The sequence below is a fragment of the Nuphar pumila genome, chromosome 2 (genome assembly GCF_984573655.1).
Source record: "Nuphar pumila chromosome 2, dmNupPumi1.hap1.1, whole genome shotgun sequence".
NCBI classification, from domain to species: Eukaryota; Viridiplantae; Streptophyta; class Magnoliopsida; order Nymphaeales; family Nymphaeaceae; genus Nuphar; species Nuphar pumila.
Window position 1 is genome coordinate 102,457,735 of NC_143250.1, and position 18,144 is coordinate 102,475,878.

At 36.4% G+C, this 18,144-nt stretch overlaps 2 protein-coding genes and 1 pseudogene across 2 annotated transcripts in view; all 3 read left to right on the forward strand.

Moving 5' to 3' along the window:
- Positions 1-4,154: 4,154 nt before the first annotated feature.
- On the forward strand, positions 4,155-6,499 carry LOC149846450 (asparagine--tRNA ligase, cytoplasmic 3 pseudogene; annotated as a pseudogene).
- Positions 4,227-7,375, forward strand: LOC149846451 (Class II aaRS and biotin synthetases superfamily protein). The gene is made up of 6 exons (XM_089991338.1): positions 4,227-4,396; positions 5,246-5,252; positions 5,349-5,574; positions 6,023-6,608; positions 7,211-7,269; positions 7,315-7,375. The coding sequence occupies exons 4-6, from the start codon at positions 6,510-6,512 to the stop codon at positions 7,373-7,375; spliced, it is 219 nt and encodes a 72-aa protein (XP_089847464.1). The 5' UTR covers positions 4,227-4,396; positions 5,246-5,252; positions 5,349-5,574; positions 6,023-6,509.
- A 356-nt stretch (positions 7,376-7,731) lies between these two features.
- LOC149846452 (putative serine/threonine-protein kinase PBL22) overlaps positions 7,732-18,144 on the forward strand; it is a 30,148-nt gene continuing 19,735 nt past the window's right edge. Inside the window, exon 1 of the mRNA XM_089991348.1 lies at positions 7,732-7,880. Within this exon, the coding sequence (XP_089847474.1) occupies positions 7,732-7,880 (149 nt within the window). The remainder of the gene's footprint in view (positions 7,881-18,144) is intronic.

Below are 18,144 nucleotides of genomic sequence, written 5' to 3' on the forward strand. Positions count from 1 at the left end.
CCTTTGCATGTGCAAAACTCATAAAGTTCGTGAGATAAATTGATTTACTCATCGGGTATCACAAACTTTCACTTAAACGGAGTTTTGCACATTTTTTTTACGGAGAAGTTTACATAATCATATTTGCAAACATTATGTTAAACTCAAACCTCAAAACTTCGCAAATACCTGATGTATATAATACGAAAATTGTATTAAAATATGCAAACTTGTTAAACTAAACATCGTAACCTCGTAGATATTTACTTAATACCTTTATACCTTACGAGGTTCACATAAAAATATATGCAAAGCTAAATTGACCAAATACGTGTACTTTTAGTAATTGAAATCATATAAACTTTACAAGTATTACACTAAATTTGCATATATAGTTGAAAGTTTGCATAACAATATTTGCATTTTTTTTCATGGTCAAAGTTTTGCAAACTAATTTCACATATATAGTGCGAAGTTCATACAACTAAATATGCAAACTTCTTGAAACTTAAATCTCTCAAAACTAATTGAATCTGTATGAAAATAACTTGTTCATATAATTTTATTCTATTCATTCAAACTAAACATGGTCATACATATTCATTCCATTCATTAAAAATCAACAAGTTCATACATATATATTTATTTCAATCATTCAAAAATAAATCTGCTTATACATATATTTATTTATTTTATACGAAATTGAACATTTACAAACATTCACATTAGATAGCTCAATATTAGAGTGTTCAATTTTTGGCTTCTTAATGTTAGTCAAATTAATAAATGAAAAAGAGAAGCAAAATAAATAAAAGTGACTTTATATATTCAATAAAGTATGTGAAGTTACGTATGTTTGCATGCAAAAAAATTGTGCAGATTGCTATGTATTTACAAATCTTATGGGAGGAAATTCATAAGAATCACACATTTGAGATGAACTTTATATGTTTACGAGAAAAATCGTATATCCGAACTTAGTGAGGTATTTGCAAAATTTTAAGGTTAAAATGATGTTCACTAATATGATTATATAAACTTTATAATATTTGTACAAAAAAAAATATGTGAACCTCCTTTTAAGTGAAAGTTTGTGATACCTAAACTTATATCATGCAAACTTCATGAGTAGGGTACAACCATTATTGAGTACATTGGCTTCAAGGCAGCATACCCACACTTATGGGTTTCCAGCTTATAACATCACATCAGTTTGACAATGCTCGTGAGTCACACCCCCAACCAAAAGGAGGAGTCTTCCTTCGGGGGTGCAAATGAGTTGGATTCAGGATTGAAGGTTTTGCAAATTTTTGCTGTTCTGGATCCGACAGGATCTTACTTTCCGATGTATTTAGGTGTTTCAACTCCGACCCTTTTGAATCCCTAATCTTCATGGGTTGTGTTCGTCCGATTTGTGTACGAAATCCGGTCCTTGAACTGGGAAGAGAAAATGACTTATGCCGGGGTGCTTTTAAGAAAAAAAAACCTTGCAACGCCCTGAGGTTCCGTGTATTTTCTATAAGTACAGGGTCTCAATTGTCAAAAAAAAACTCTACGTAGGGCGTTTCAGAAAAAATTCATTCCCTACCTAAACCAAAAAAGGGTGGTGTGGGGTGGTGTGGGGCGGGGCGGCTCCATCCCTGCGAAAACCTATATTCCTTTGTGGAGCGAAGAGAGAGGTAGAGAGAGAGCCGAACTATAACCATCAACATTACGAACCGAAAACAGGTTCAACCAACATTGAACCTACCGGGAAACCAAACACGGGCCCAAGACATGCCAAAGAGCCCCAAAAAAGGGAAAAAAAAAGAAAAGGAGAGATGCAAGGAGAAAAGGAAGAAAGAAACAAGAAGCCAATACAGATAGGCGACGAGCATCACCCAGGATCATGAATGGTCCCTGGAGGCAGATGGTGTTGCAGATCAGGGATGTTGATGCGGAGAATGGCGTATATGTCCGCCAAAATAAGGTTCACCATTTTGTTGAACACTGCCGGAATCTGCCGAAAAATAGCGTTGTTGCGAGTCATCCATACGGCCCACCATGACGAGAGAAGCCAAGTTCGCCAAATAATACGCCATTTGTTGCAATGACGAACTGGTTGAGGACCCCACAACAAATCATTGGCGAACGATTCCTGACGCACGCTGACCCCCGGCTTATTCCAAGTCACCTTAAAGATGTTTTGAAAAACAGAGCACTCCCAAAAAAGGTGAAAGGCAAATTCTTCAGCCGCCTCACACAACACACATTTACTCGGCAGATGAAAACCAATGGATTTAAGGAAGTTGTCAGTCTGCACCCGATTGTGTAAGATTAGCCAAGCCAGGAAACATGATCTCGGAGTGGGACCCTTGCCCCAGATCAGGTTCGTCGGAAACCGGTCCACCCCCGATGGAAGGAGAGCGAGGTAGCCTTCTTTAGAGCGGAAAGATCCGTTCGGAGCAAGGTTACGACCAAAGAACAGGGACTGCGATTCAACATTGCCATTATGAGATAGAACTGCAGACCATGCTTGGATCCATGATCGACGAAGCTTTGACATAGATCGCTGACGCACGCTTGTGGCCCCCACCAATGATTCCACACCACCGTATTTAGCTAGAAGCACGCTTGCACACGGAGACCCAGGTTGGTGTGCAAGCCAACTCTGCTTCACGACAAGAATCATACTCCTCAGCCGGGGGTCCTTGATTCCCAAACCCCCCTATTTTGGGGTAGTCGAAGAGTGTCCCACCCTATTAGGTGGCGCTTGTTTTCGTGACCACGCCCAGACCACAGGAAGTGCGTCATTACCTGAGCTATCTTCTTACTAACCCCCATGGGCATCAGGAACATAGACATAAAAAATTCTGGCATAGCAGAAAGAACGTGCTTGATGAGAGTTAGTCTACCTGCGATAGAAAGGTAGGACGCTTGCCAGCCCAAAATTTTTTTCTGAACCCTTTGGATAGTGGTGCTCCAGGCTGCCGTTGATACACGACTGATTTGGAGCGGTAGACCCAGATAAGAGAAAGAGTTATCCGAAACCGAGCATTCGAATATCCACTGGCCCAAGTCCAACATAGAAGCAGGGGCGTTGACCATGGAAAGACAACACTTCTCGTAGTTCAAGGATAGACCTGACATCGATTGGAAAAAAAGAAGGACAAGCTTGAATCTTAACATTTGTTGGATGGAGGCCCTTCCGAAGATAATTATGTCATCAGCGTAGGTCATGATCTGACTACGACACTCTTGAATACCGAGAGATTCAATTAGATCACCCTCCACTGCCCTCTTAACCAAGACCACCAGCCCTTCATAGACGACGTTAAAGAGTAACGGAGACAGAGGACATCCTTGTCGAAGACCACGACCAAGTTTGAATTGTTTTCCCTTGACCCCATTGATCTGAAACTGTGATTGGGCATTGGTTACCAGCTCATGCACCCACCTAGAGAAACGCCTACCGAAGCCCAAGTTTGCCAACATGTTGAAGAGGAACGGCCAATGAACCGAGTCGTAGGCTTTATGAAAGTCAAGCTTCAGAGTGAAAATGCCCCCCCCGCTGATCTTGAGAGAGTGCAACACTTCTGTGGCCAAAATGAAGGAATGTTGAAGTCTTCTGTTAGGAATGAAGGCGAACTGAGCCTCTGAGAAAATCCTAGGAGCAATTGAACGCATCCTGTTAGCTAAGACCTTGGCGATAATGCGATATAAACTCCCTAACACTGATATAGGTCTAAACCGCGAGATATCCGATGCGGCTTCCTCCTTAGGAATAAGCGACACAATTGCTAGGTGAGAATGAACCGGCAATCGACCATTTCGATGAAACTCGGCGAAGACACTAAGAATGTCACTCTTAACGCATTGCCAGAATATGCGAAAGAAATCCACAGGATAGCCATCAAATCCTGGAGCTTTCCACCCAGACGACTCCCACACCGCCGAGATGATTTCTTCTTCGGTGAACAACCCCTGAATCGAGTTGGCTAGCGCTCGATCTATGGACAAAAATAAAGTTGAACCCATATTGCCACCTACAGCTTGGTTGCAGGAATACAGGTTAGAAAAGTAGTTGGAGACAGCATTGAGTACCTGATCGCCCGAAAAGGAGACACCATTGATATACAGAATGGTGGGGGACGAGCGGCCGACGCAGGAGGCGGCTGACGCAGGAGGCGGCTGAGATGAGCCTCGCTGGAGGCTGCGGCTCCGTGGCTCCGCCGGATTCCGGCGTGGCCGTTCAGTGGGATCGCTACTCCCGCCGGGTCCTCATCACCATCATCATCGGCCGGCCGGACGGTGGGCTCGGCCTCGTCGGGCAGAAGTTCGCCGTCGGCGGCTGGGTGAAGACCGGTAGGGATCAGGCGGAGGGCACTTTCGCCTTCCTCGAGTTCAATGACGGGTCCTGCCTCGCGAATCTGCAGGTGTTCTTTCCCTTTCCCTTCCTCCCTCCCTAGGCTTTATATTTTAGCGTTTTTGGATTGGGGTTTATTTAATATCCTTCCTGTGAACGATGTCTACTTATCGCTCTCTCTCTCTCTCTCCCACATGTATTAGAACAGTTGGGGATGCTTTTATTGATGTAGATCTTCTAATTTTACATGTCTAAGTTTATTTTCTAGTTTTCTCTTGCTTGGTCAAGTATTTGGGACATTTGTGTGTGAATTAATTCGGTAATTGATGTCGTGATTATGTTTTTTCTGATCAGTGAATGTGAATCTTGAGATAATTGAACCAGAAGTAATGTGGGTTACTTGAAGATCGAAGTTGATATGTTATATAGGAAGAAAATATGTCTAGGATTTGTTGAGATGATTAATCGGATTCGGTTGGTTTCCTTGGAGTTCCTGAATAAATAGTTTTGTTGTCGTTTTTTAATTGTTTCGGGTTTGTGTTGTGCTTGGAATATTTGTATTTATGTTGAATAATGGGTTGACGCACTTAAAAGTTCATTCTTGAATCTTTTGGTTTTTAATCGGCGGCCAGAATGGAGTCTTAGAATTGCTTCAATTCATATGTATGGTTTTCTTCTACACATGTTTATTGGTTCTGCGCATGCCATAATCAAATAGGTTATTCATAGTAATGCATGATCTTATATGGACATGATATCTTCTCACAAATAGAGATGTGTGTGTGCACTTGCACCAATGGTGTGAGTGTTCACGTGCATGTAAATGTCACATTGGCGGACTTGAAACAGATTCTGCTTCGTCGATATTCAGTGATACATAGTTAACATCATTAATATAACCTCTTATCACTGTAACTTGAGCATGCTTGTGTTTTCTTTATTTGTTGGTTCATGCAGAAATCTTCTTCGAATACTCTTATTTTCTTAATTTGAAGATATTTGGAAAACATATCTGCATTTAGAGATACCAACTGCATCACTTGGGCAACTTATTGCAACAGGGACATGCGTGATAGTTGAAGGAGAGCTCAAAAAGGCACCCGAAGGGACAAAGCAGGCAGTGGAGCTCAAAGTGGAGAAAGTGTTGGAAGTTGAGGGGTGTTGACCCTGCCAAATATCCAATACCTAAAACCAAGCTTACATTGGAGTTCCTCAGGGACCATGTGCATCTTCGTCCTAGGACCAATATGGTATGGTTCTTTCTCTTGCTTCTGAAATGAAATTTATTTTTCGCTCTACACGAATTTAATTAAGTTGTCATTGAATGTTAGAATCCTTTCATGTAGCCTGTTTGCAAATGAAGTACCATTTCACAAACATGGAATACAAGGCCGAAGTTTTGTGTTAGAAAACCATTCTCAGCATTATATTTAGTTTTGCTTACACAATGAGATGCTATTGATTGCAATGAGTCCCATTCCATCTGGGCTTGGTGGCTCCTACTTTAAGGTTAGGATTGTGAATTTAGAACATCTTCCTATTATGCATTGCATCTTGGTTTACAAATTTGCTTTTAAGCTTAGGTCTTCAATTTCTTAGACATTTGTTGTGTTTGTGCACTTTCTGTTAAAAGGGACAATTCTATCTTTTTTTTTCCACAATGACTCCAGAAGTGCTAATCCTGGTGTATGCTTGCAGATATCTGCTGTTGCTCGAATTAGGAATGCACTTGCTTATGCAACACTTACATTTTTCCAGAAGAATGGTTTTCTGTATGTGCACACACCTATTATCACAGCCAGTGATTGTGAAGGTGCTGGTGAGATGTTTCAAATTACTGCAATATTTTCTGAGGCAGAAAAAATAGAGGGGTTGAAGCAAAACCCTGCACCATTGGAAGAAGATATTGAAGCTGCTAAACTTCTTATTAAAGAGAAAGGCGAGGATGTAGCACATTTGAAGGCAATAAAGTCTTCTAAAGAGGAAATAATCTCTGCTGTAGCTGAACTTATGAAGGCCAAAGAAAATCTTTCCAGACTGGAAGAGAGAGCTAAGCTTAAAGCTGGCCTACCACAAAAGGATGGAAAGATTGATTATTCCTCTGATTTCTTTGCCCGTCAGGCATTTTTAACTGTCTGGTCTGCTTCAGGTGGAGACTTTTGCTTGTGCTGTTAGTAGCGTTTATATGTTTCGACCAACTTTTCGAGCCGAGCAGTCTCACACTTCAAGACATCTAGCAGAGTTTTGGATGGTGGAGCCTGAAATTGCTTATGCTGATTTGGAGGTAGATTCACTATGTGTGAAGTTAATGATTACTCAAATACTTAAAATTAGGTTTTTTCATGGTTGCTTTATTCTCTGCTTTGGGTCACAAATTTCCATATCAAGTGGATCTCTTGACCTGCCAAATGATGCCCATGTGCATGCAAATGACTTGCACAGACATGTGCACATGTGTGCACACACACATCCTGTCACCTGCGACATGCCTTCGTCTCACATTGTGACAGATTGTTGAGTTCTAATATATGCACCTTGCTTCTTTATATAATTTCCTATTTGATGCCCAAAATCTTCTTGGACATCCAATGGTCACAGATTGTTCCTGATACACCTGGCAAATGCATTCTATATGAGGCTCAATGATGATTTGAAAACAGTAGCTGCCATGGACGTACTTGTTTTTAAGGTATGCTGCTTCTCCTTTATAATTTTGTCTTTGTCTTAGGACTATTTCAGTCACAAGCAACAAAAACTCGAATTTCCAAAGACATTGGTATGCTTGTTAAATAATTAACGATCAATATTGATGGGGATCTATTCAACAAGATAATTTTTGCTGTTGATGCAATAGCCATCTGAAGCTCTTGATTTTTTTTGTTTCAGGTTGGAGAATTGATTGGTGGCAGTCAAAGGGAAGAGAGATATGAGGTCATTGAGAAAAGGTATATCTTGTGATTGCTTATGCCAGTCTGATTTCATGAATACAGTATCACAAATTGTAGGTGTCTGCATATTTACACTACAATCAAACAACTTACTGTTTCTTGATTGTGGAGGTTCTTTGGTGTATCCATGACAATCACTTAAAAACAACCAACTGTTAAGCCAATTAATCCATCTCCTTAACTTAGGAACTATCAAGTGAAATAAGCATGTACAGTAATCTTTGGCTGTATGTTGGTGTGTCCTGATAAATGCTAAATATATTTGATATGAAGGTAAGTTCAAATATCTATAGGTTCCCTTATCCTTGATAGTCCTGTTTAACAAATGTGTGGAGTACTTGGAAGTTTACTATCCGCAGCATTATACTGAATTTTTAGCTCTGGCTTGTCTGGAAATTTCGGAAAATGGTTGCTTCCTCTTTGCTGACATGCAAGTCCTTGGTTCCAGGATAACGAGAGATGGATTTGCCTATTGAGCCATTCGAGTGGTATCTTGATCTGCGCAGGTATGGAACTGTGAAACACAGTGGGTTTGGTCTGGATTTCGAGCACATGGTTCTCTTTGCAACTGGCCTGGACAACATCAGAGATGTCATTCCATTTCCAAGGTATCCATGACGGGCGGACCTTTGAGAGCATTAATCCCACATTATTTTTCCACACATGGATTTTATTTCTTGGATTAGATGATTTTTGGTTACGTTTCTTGGCGAATTTTGTTCACTTAGAGTCTATAATTATTTACACGAACTGCTACAAGTGATGCAAAATTCCTTTTTGTGGACTCCATAGCTTCATATTAAATGCTATGTTTTAGTTGTTTCTTTTGAGGACTGTGTTAGCGGTTCTCAGTGGTTGGTTTAGATCCTTGTCAGCATGGTGTGTGTGTGTTTCTCTCAGTGCCATGTTTTGGTAATTTTATTGTATCTTTTATTTTTTCTTAGGTTTTTCTTTTTCATTTTTTGTATTCTTTTTTTTTTCGTTTTCTTTTTTATTTTTCATGTAATTGAGACTATTGGGGTCCCCACTATTATAGTCGTTGGGGTCCCCAACGACTATATTGGGAGCCCTAATGCCCCCCTCTTGTGAGCTTTTCCTTTCTCTATAAATTGAGGGGCTCTCCCCTCTTGTAAGTAAGCTTTTTCTCATCTTTTTACTTAATAATATTCCTTTTGCCTTTTTGACATTTTTCCTTAGTGGGTTTGTGTATTGTGCACATTATGTGCTTGTGATTCTTGACTCTTTGTTAAACTCTTTTAAGAGTTATCTTGTAATTTGTATTTTCGTATTGTTCGTTACATGGTATCAGTGTCAATTGGGTTATTTGTAATCTTGAAAGCATTTTTTAAGTTCTTTTTCATCTCTACCTCTCTTTGTCATCATGGAGTACGACATAAGAGTTGAACTTTCTTTCGGATCAAATTATTTGATGTGGGCGTTGGCTATGGAGAATCACCTTCACAGAAAAAGCTATGGGGCTTCATGATGGAGACCACTCTTGAACCAACGTTGAAGCTCACCATGATTGAAGGTGGTGTTGAAAATGCCCTTGATAGTGTAGATCACATTAATGCAATCAATGAGCATCAAACTAAGATAGAAGATTGAGAGAGTAACCACGCTAAAATTTTGGCGTGGTTCATGAACAATGTTGACAAAAATTTGTGCTAATATTGCTAAGTTTAGAAGAGCCAAGAAGCTTGTTTTTTTTTAAGAGTATGTATACCAAAAAAGATTTAGCTAGGCAATTTTTTTGTCAAGAAAAAAGTCGATCTACTAAACAAGGAGACATGAGTGTTTGAGATTACTTTAGTGATTTGTCTCCCATTTTGGATGAACTTGCTCTTTTTGAGCCCAAGTGGGTGGCTCCGGAAGATGTTGAATTAAAAAGAGAACAAGTTAAGAAAGAACATTTGTAATTTCTTCACGATCTTAGATCGAAATTTGAACAAGTAAGAGCATCCCTTCTTCGTAGAAGCAAAGCCTTACCTATTGAAGATGCCCTTGCCGAAATGTGCCAAGATGTAACTCGTCTTGGCATGACTCGTAAAAGTGATGAGATTTTGGTCGTTACTAGGTTGGGATCCAATGTTAAGCCTTATAGGCCTTCCCACTTTGCCAAAAACAATGGCTTTAGAAAGGGTGTCATTTGCCACTATTATAATGAACTGGGTCATATCAAACCGGTTTATCCTAAGCTCAAAGAAAAAGTGGTCGCGGTTGGTGAGAATATTCAAAATAAAGAAGTGAACAATAATGGAGGAGTCATTAAAGACACTCTAAATCAAATTTGGAAGGCACTTCAACATCTTCTCAAGTGTTCCTCTACTTCGGGTGCCACTATCGCAACCTCCTCATCTCCTTCAGGTATGTGAATTTTAGACTCCGGTGCTTCTTTTCACATGACACCTCATAAACACATCTTTTCTAATGTCCATTCCATTTTCATAACATCTTATGCTTCAACGGTCGATGGGACTTCTTTGAAAATTGAAAACATTGGAACACTTGACTTAAAATATTATCAAATTTTCTTTGTTTCAAAAGTAAGGGTGGTTCGAAAAATCAATCTAAACTTATTTTCTGTTTCTCAAATTACCGATTAAGGATGCCAAGTCTCTTTCTCATCTAAAGATTGCACCGTGCAAGATCTCCAGTCAGGGAAGCTGATTGGGCAAGGCTATAGAAGGGACGATCTGTATTTCATGGATTTTTTGTTATTACCATCAAAGTCATTTTGTAATTTTGTAAATGTCAAAAGTATAAATGTTTGGCACAAGAGACTTGGCCATCCAAAATTTTCAAAGACGTCTTTCTTCTCCTTTTTGGGAAACTCTTGTAATGAAAAAGTTATGACTTGTAAAGATTGAGTCTTTGAAAAATTAAAAGGCATTGTTTTTTCTCAAAGAAGTTTTGTCTCTACACGATCGTTTGAATTAATTCATTCCGATGTTTGGGGTCCTTCTCCTATCATGTCTAAGGAAGGTTTCTCATATTATATAATTTTTGTGTATGATTTCACTAGATACACATGAATTTTCTTTCTAAATAGAAAATTTGAAGTGTTTTCCATCTTTAAAGATTTTCATGCAATGATCAAAAATCAATTTCTAAGTAATCTGTCTATTTTAAGGTCAAATTTCGAAGGAGAATATATGTCAAATGAATTTCAAACTTATTTACAACAAAATGAAATTTGTCATCAAAGATCTTGTTCTAACACACCGCAAAAAATGGTCTTGCTGAAAGAAAACATAGGCACATTATGATTACAACTAGAATCCTTCTAATTTCTAAAAATATTTCAAAGTCTTTTTGGGCCGAAGCCGCTTTAATTTCAACATACCTTATTAATAGAACTCCTCCGTCATCTTTAAAAAATGTTTCTCCTTTCAAAAAACTTTATAATATATCTTCGAATTTCAAAAGGCTAAGAATTTTTTGTTGTAAATATTATGTACTTACTCAAAAAAATGATAAGCTTTCCCCAAAGACTATTGAATGTGTTTTCTTAGGACATGGTAAAAAACAAAAGGGATACAATTGCTTTGATCTATCAAATAATAAATTTTATATCTCAAAAGATGTTACATTTCTTGTAGAAGAAGATGGTTTTGCAGATAATAAGCCAAAAGAAAACAATGACTATTCTTTTTTATTTGATTTACTACCCCGACAAGATGAATCAAATTCAATTGAGAATATTGAACCTCTCAATGAAGTTGAAAATCACAATCATCAAATATTTGACAATGAAAGAAATGAATCTCATGAAAATATTGATGAGCATATAACAAATAATACTCAAGTTTATACTAGAAGAATTGAATATATTCATTGGAAGAATCATCTCAAAGGTCATATCGTATCTCTAAAACACCAAATAGATCTTATGAATTTTTTTCACCATATTTTAGAACTTGTCTATTAGCCATTCACTCTTTTTATGAACCATCTCGTTACAATGATGCTAAACAATATGCACATTAGAATGAAGTCATGGAACATGAATTTAATGCACCTAAGAAAGCTCAAACTTGAGAAATTTTGAATTTTCCTCAAGAAAAGAAACCCATAAGATGTAGGTGTGGTTTTAAGGTAAAAATGAAAAGTGATAGATTTTTAAAAAGATATAAAGCTAGATTTGTAGCTAATGGATATGCACAAGAGTATGTGGTAGATTATGATAAGTCGTTTGCCTCGGTTGCTTGAATGACAAGTGTTCGAGCTCTTATTGCCATTGCTTCTATAAAAAAATGACATATTTATAAACTTGATGTTAAAAATGTTTTTTTAAATGGAGATCTTAGTGAAGAGGTTTATATGGATCTTCCTCTTGGTATGAGTTTAAATGAAAAAGTTTTAAAACTTTAGAAAGCATTGTATGGTCTTAAACAAGCTCTAAGGCTTGGTATGATAAGTTTAGTAATGTATTAATTAACTTGGGTTTTATTTCATTTTATAATGATACTGCTATCTTTGTTAAGAAAATAAATGATTCTATTGTAATTTTTCTTCTTTATGTTGATGGCATGATCATCACAGGAAGTGATAAAGATGAAGTAAATGACATTAAATTTATGTTAAAGAAAACTTTTGATATGTCTGACTTGGGTTTTTTGAGATATTTTTTAGCTATTAAGGTGGCTTATTTATAACGAGGATATATTCTATCCCAAATGAAGTTGACAACAAACATTTGTGTTAAGTCAGGAATTTTAGATGGTAAGAACGTAGAAACTTCTGAAGTTATAAATGTCAAATTAAGACTTGAAGATGGAGTTCTACTTGATGATCCTATTCCTTATCGATAATTAATTGGATCAATTACTTGTCTATCACTCGACTAGATATTGCTCATGTTGTTCATTTTATAAGCCAGTTTCAACATGCCCTTACAACCGTTCATATGACAACTGTCATGAGAATTGTGCGATATATAAAAAATACTATTTCAAAGAGACTTTTCTTATCCTCCTCTTCCTCTTTTGATTTCACTGCTTATACTGATGCAGATTGAGAAAATAATACTAATGATCGAATCTTAACTACTGGTTTTTGTATTTTTTAAGAGATTTGCTTATTTTTTGGAGGTACAAGAAGTAGCAAAAAATATCTTTGTCATCAACTAAAGCTGAATATCATGCCATGACGACTAAAACCATGGAGATTGTATCGCTTGAAAGTCTTCTTGGTGATATTGGAGTCATCATCTCAACTTCTTCCAAGATATGCTGCGACAACAAGAGTGCGATATACATTACAAGCAATCATACTTTTCATGAGCGCACCAAGAATATTGAAATAGATTGTTACTATGTTCGAGATGAGTACCCCTGGGGAACTATTATATTACCTTTTGTCAGAACATTAGTTGGCTGACTTCTTCACCAAGGTGCTTTCGACTCTTCGCTTCTTGTTTTTTCTTAGCAAACTTTTGATTTTCTCTTTGTAAAGTTAAGTTTGAGGTGTGTTAAAATATATATATATATTCTTCTTTATGTATTTATGTCAAAATACCTGATAGGGGTATTTTGATAATTTTATTGTACCTTTTTATTTTTTCTTAGGTTTTTCTGTTTCTTTTTTTATACTTTTTTTTTAAATTTTTTCATGTAATTGGGACTATTGGGGGCCCTACTATTATAGTCGTTGGGCCCCAACGGTTATTAATATGATCGTTGGGGCTCCCCAACGTCTATATTGGGAGCTTCAATGACCCCTTATTGTGAGCTTTTCCTTTCTCTATAAATTGAGGGGCTCTCCCTTCTTGTAAGTAAGTTTATACTCATCTTTTTACTTCTTAATAATATTCTTTTTGACATTTCTCTTTAGTGGATTTTTTAGTGGGTTTGTGTATTGTGCACATTATGTGCTTGTGATTCTTGGATCTTTGTTGAGTTTTTTTGCCCTTTTAATGTTTTTTTTTTATAATTTTGACCCCATAAATATGTCGGGCATGGTCGATTTACGAGGAATCTACACCTAGATCGTGTGTTTTTGATGAAAAAAATGATATTTGGAGCCTAAAAAATTTACAAAGGCTTTGGACCATTCATTTTTTGAACCTTATAAAAGTCCACCCATGTGTCAGAATAGAACTCTTCTAGAGCTGATCCCTATAAAATCAAGTACATAGATCACATCTTAATGGTCAAAATTTAAAAATAAAATGAAAGAAGCTGAAAAACCCTTTTAGCATGTCGCACCTAAAGTGTGAGCAGCTACCAATCACTCCAATAGAGAAATTGGTTGCTGCTCACACGTTAGGTGCAAAATGAGTTTTTCTACCCTTTAGGTGTTTTTTTTGTATTTCCAACCCCATAAATGTGGTGGGCATGGTCTATTTATGAATAATGTGTTTTGGATGAAAAAAATGCTATTTGTAGCCTAAAAGTTTACAAGAATTTTTCGCTGATTTTTGGAACTTTATAAAAGCCCACCCATGTGTCAGAATAGAACACTTCAAGAGCCAATTCCTATAAAATCAAGTACATAAATCATATCTGTCAGAATTTAAAAATAAAATGAGAAAAAACTCATTTAGCACCAAACGTGTGAGCATCTACCAATCACTATATATATATATATATATATATAGTAACTAGAATATAAGAAATGAAATATGATAACTAGAAATAAGGGCATTTTCAACCCTTTTTTTGCAAATCCAACCATGTGGATGTGCTTGGCATGGTGAATTTGTTGGGATTCAACCATTGGATCATGTATTTTCTATGAAAAAATGTGATTTTTGAATGCTTGAATATTTATGAAGATTATGAGCCATTGATTTTAAAACCTTAAAAAAATCAGGTTTATCCATCAAAAGCATGTTCTTATAAATCTAATCTTGTATATCACGTCCATATGGTTAGATTCAAGAGAAAATAAACAAAAATCCTTGAAAATAGCAGCACATATATATATATACATAGAGAGAGAGAGAGAGAGAGAGAGAGAGAGAGAGAGAGAGAGAGAGAGAGAGAGAGAGAGAGAGAGAGAGAGTAATGGGTATGTGTTAAACCACATTGGTGCTAAATTGGAGCTAAAGCATGTTGATCGTTCATCGATCGTTGATGGATGGTCAGCGTGAAAGAACACAAAAATTGTGTAAAAAACATGATTTTTAAGGAAAAAAACATTTAGTGGTGCACTAAAAGTGTCAATATAGGTCCTGCTAAAGGTATGAGATCTTTACTGGTGCTTTTAGTGCACGAGTAAAGGGTTTTTGATGCGTTTTGTTTTTTTCATCAACACACGCGATGGACGGTCAGCATGCTTTAGCTTTGGTTTAACACCAAATGAGTGTAGCACGAACCCATTATATATATATATATATATATATATATATATATATATATATATATATATATAGAGAGAGAGAGAGAGAGAGAGAGAGAGAGATCATGATGCTAAATGAAACATGCTATTAGATTTTTGGTGTTTTTTTCGCAATTCCAATCCCATAGATGTGTTCAACATGATTGATTTACTAGTGATATCCGAAGTTAATTTTTGAAACCTTTTAAAAACCTATCCATGCATTCGAATCAAATGCTCAAAGAACTTATTCCTATAAAACAAGCATATAAACCACATCTATATGGTCAAAATTTCAAAAAACTATAAAAAATTTAATAGCATGTTTCATTTATCCTCGTGCTCATTTTGTAGGTTTCTTTCTCTCTCTCTCTATATATATAAGAACTGAAAACCTATCCACTAAAAAACATGCCAACCCTACTCACAAGATTTTTTTTGGTGTTTTTTTTTCAAAATTCTGACCGTACATATGTGTTCAACATGATTGATTTATTAGAAATCGACACTTGGATCATGAATGTTGGATAGAAAAAATGGTATTTGGAGCCTCAAAAGTTTATAAAAATGTCGTTAATTTTTGAAACTTATAAAACCCTATCCATGCATCATAATCAAATGCTCCAAGAACTAATTCCTATAAAAAACAATCATATAGAGCACATCTCTATCGAAATTTAAAAAACCCCTTCAAAAATTCAATAAAACCTGAGGTGGATGGGTTTAACATGTTTTTTATTGGGTAGGTTTTCATTACTGTATAGGAAAAAAAACTAAAACCTATCCATTAAGGAACATATTATTGGATTTTCAGTGTTTTTTGAATTTCTGACTTTAGAGGTGTGTTCAGCATGATTGATTTACTAGAAATTGATATTTGGGTCATGCTTTTTAAATGAAAATAATGGTATTTGGAGCTTAAAAAATTTATGAAAATTATAGGCCGTCGATTTTTGAGGCCTTATAAAAACCTATCCATGCATCAGAATTAAATGCTCCATGAACTGATTCTTATAAAAACAAGTGCAAAGATCAAATCGGGAAGGTCAGAAATTTGAAAAAACACTGAAAATCTGATAAAATGTTTCTTAGTGGGTAGGTTTGATAGATTTTTTAGTGAGTAGGTTTTCATTTTCATATATATATATATATATATAATGTTATGTTGCTTCGGCTACTCCCACTCACTAGAAATGTAGGTTGCATATTCTCGATGAGTCCTTATAGAGTCACTTAACATAGTTTATTTGATAGAAATCATGTTTCTTGAACAAAAACATAGGTTTTTTTAAGTCAATAAAATTTTGGTACAGTGTGGTTCATTGAGTTTTGAGGATCATAAAAAGCCTACATATGTGCCATAATGACATGATACAAAATTTGTTTTTCAGTAAATAATAATTGTAGATCATATCTATAGGGCCACATCAACAAAAAAAAGTTTGAAGGTGAGAGTAGGTGCTCCAAGACCTGAACATACTAGGTTTCATTTCTTGTTCCGTCCTATAGTTTTGAAGTGTTTTATGATAGATCTGAACCATTAGATGTGTTTAGCATGCGATTTAGTAGGAATCAACTCTTGGACCATGTTTTTATAAGCCAGGAAAAACTGGTACCTTCATGGCCATTGATTTTGGATCACCAACAAACCTATATAAATGTCAGTGATCCAAAAGCCTGTTCCCACTAAACAAAACCCATAGATTGTTAGTTGTGAGAAAAAATGCCAAAAACAATAATTTTTGTGGGTGCAGAACTTTCTCTCTCTCTCTCTTTCATATATATATATATATATAAAGTTAGAGAGGAGGACCGTTCATCCAAAGAAAGGTCCAAAATTAACAACCAATGACGATCAGCTGACTCTCCTTCGGCAATCTTGAGCATCTCAATAATTGGACTTCATGTACTTGTTCTTTACAATTTATTAAGAAATATGCTTTATACAAAAACTTTATTAAATATAGAAATGTTTTTCAAAAAATTGATGGCTCACAATGCATTTAAAACTTTACAATACAAAGTATTGTGGGCTGTTGATTTTTAGTGCTTTAAAAAATGCATCATAATTCAAAACATGTAGATTTTGGCCCGTTCTCTTTCCCCTCTTTCTTTTCTCTCTCTCTCTCTCCCTCTCTCTCTCTCTATATATATATATAAGAAAAATATTTGCTACTAATGAAAGTAAGAAACTAATGAAGTAGAGATCATAAGTGCAAGTTTTATATCAATCTAAGTAAATGTGTTCAGCATGGTTTGTTTGCTGATGATCAAGCCTTGGTTTTAGTTTTTCTAATGTAAATACATGATTTTTTGAGTTAAGGAATTTTGGCACATTGTGGGCCCTTGATTTTTTAACCTCTTTAAAACCTTAATTGCTTGTCATAATCACATGATTTAAAACAAGTTTTCTATTAAACAAACCCTGTAGATCACATCCCTAACATTTGATATACAAAAAATTGGAATGTTTTTAAAGAAAAAGTGATTTTTACTCATTATTTCCTTACCTTAATAACCAATATTTACTCATATATATAAGCGAAAGCCCGTATCATCCAAGGGCCTTTCGTCAAATCCAGAAAAAGTTTTTTTTAGTGGAACTGCCACTAAAACTGTACAACATAGCTCGTGTGATCAACTGCGCAAAAGCATTCGATTTGCGTCGGACTTTTTTTTGCTGTTTGATGATACGGGCATATCTATATATAATGTCCCAATCTCTTGGAGAGTGAGCACGGAAATAAGAGTGAACTAAGCCCCTCTCATTGGCCAATAAGAGATTTTAAATTTTAAAATAATTTGCATTTTGTAAACAATTAATGGCTCTTACATCCCCACCTCTTAATATCATGCCCTTTCATTTATTCAAGTCTTTAAGAGTGCCTCTCTCTCTCTCTCTCTCCCACCATTCACATCCTTTTTTTTTTTTTAAAGGCAAACTAGGGTTATTTAGACCCCTGCCAACGATACCATTGGGATTTGAACTTGCAACGTCCCAACACAAGGTGAAGCTGCTCCTACCAGACAACCTGAGCCCCCGTTGTTACTCATCACCTTCTCTTTTGGTCGTCTTTCACACTCTCATTCTTATTTCCCTATGACGTGACGTGTGCATCCTAAACACTTACCTGACCCTATGTCATCAAGTTTGGGTCAATCAATCCAGTCATGCATGGTGAGTCTCGGGGGTAAGCCCTCGGGGTTTTACGAGGGTCAGGACAGCTACCGTAAGTACGGCAGTCTGAGGCAGAGCGGCTGGGTCTGTGATCGTGGGGGGTGGTTTCTCCGAGTAAAATAAAAAAAAAAATACAGTCATGGATCAGGTCGGTTTCTTTTTAGATGTGGTCCTGCACGTAGTTCTGTTTCTGATTTTCAAATAACAACCAAACATACCCCATAGAGTTGAGCATGATGTTTAAATTGATAGGGACTGATGTTATGTCCTAATGTCCTTTAGACGGTCAGTGGTAAACATACCCCATAGAGTTTATACATGTTAGGATACATGAGTTGTCCAATTGCTCTTGATCTTTCTATTAAGAAGCA

What these genes read in the sequence shown, in the direction of transcription:
- LOC149846451 (XM_089991338.1), top strand. Translation starts at nt 6,510, where the DNA reads ATGTTTCGACCAACTTTTCGAGCCGAGCAGTCTCACACTTCAAGACAT. An exon ending in TTGCTTATGCTGATTTGGAG is followed by an intron (nt 6,609 to 7,210) that starts GTAGATTCACTA and finishes TTTTTGTTTCAG; the next exon opens with GTTGGAGAATTGATTGGTGG. An exon ending in TATGAGGTCATTGAGAAAAG is followed by an intron (nt 7,270 to 7,314) that starts GTATATCTTGTG and finishes TCATGAATACAG; the next exon opens with TATCACAAATTGTAGGTGTC.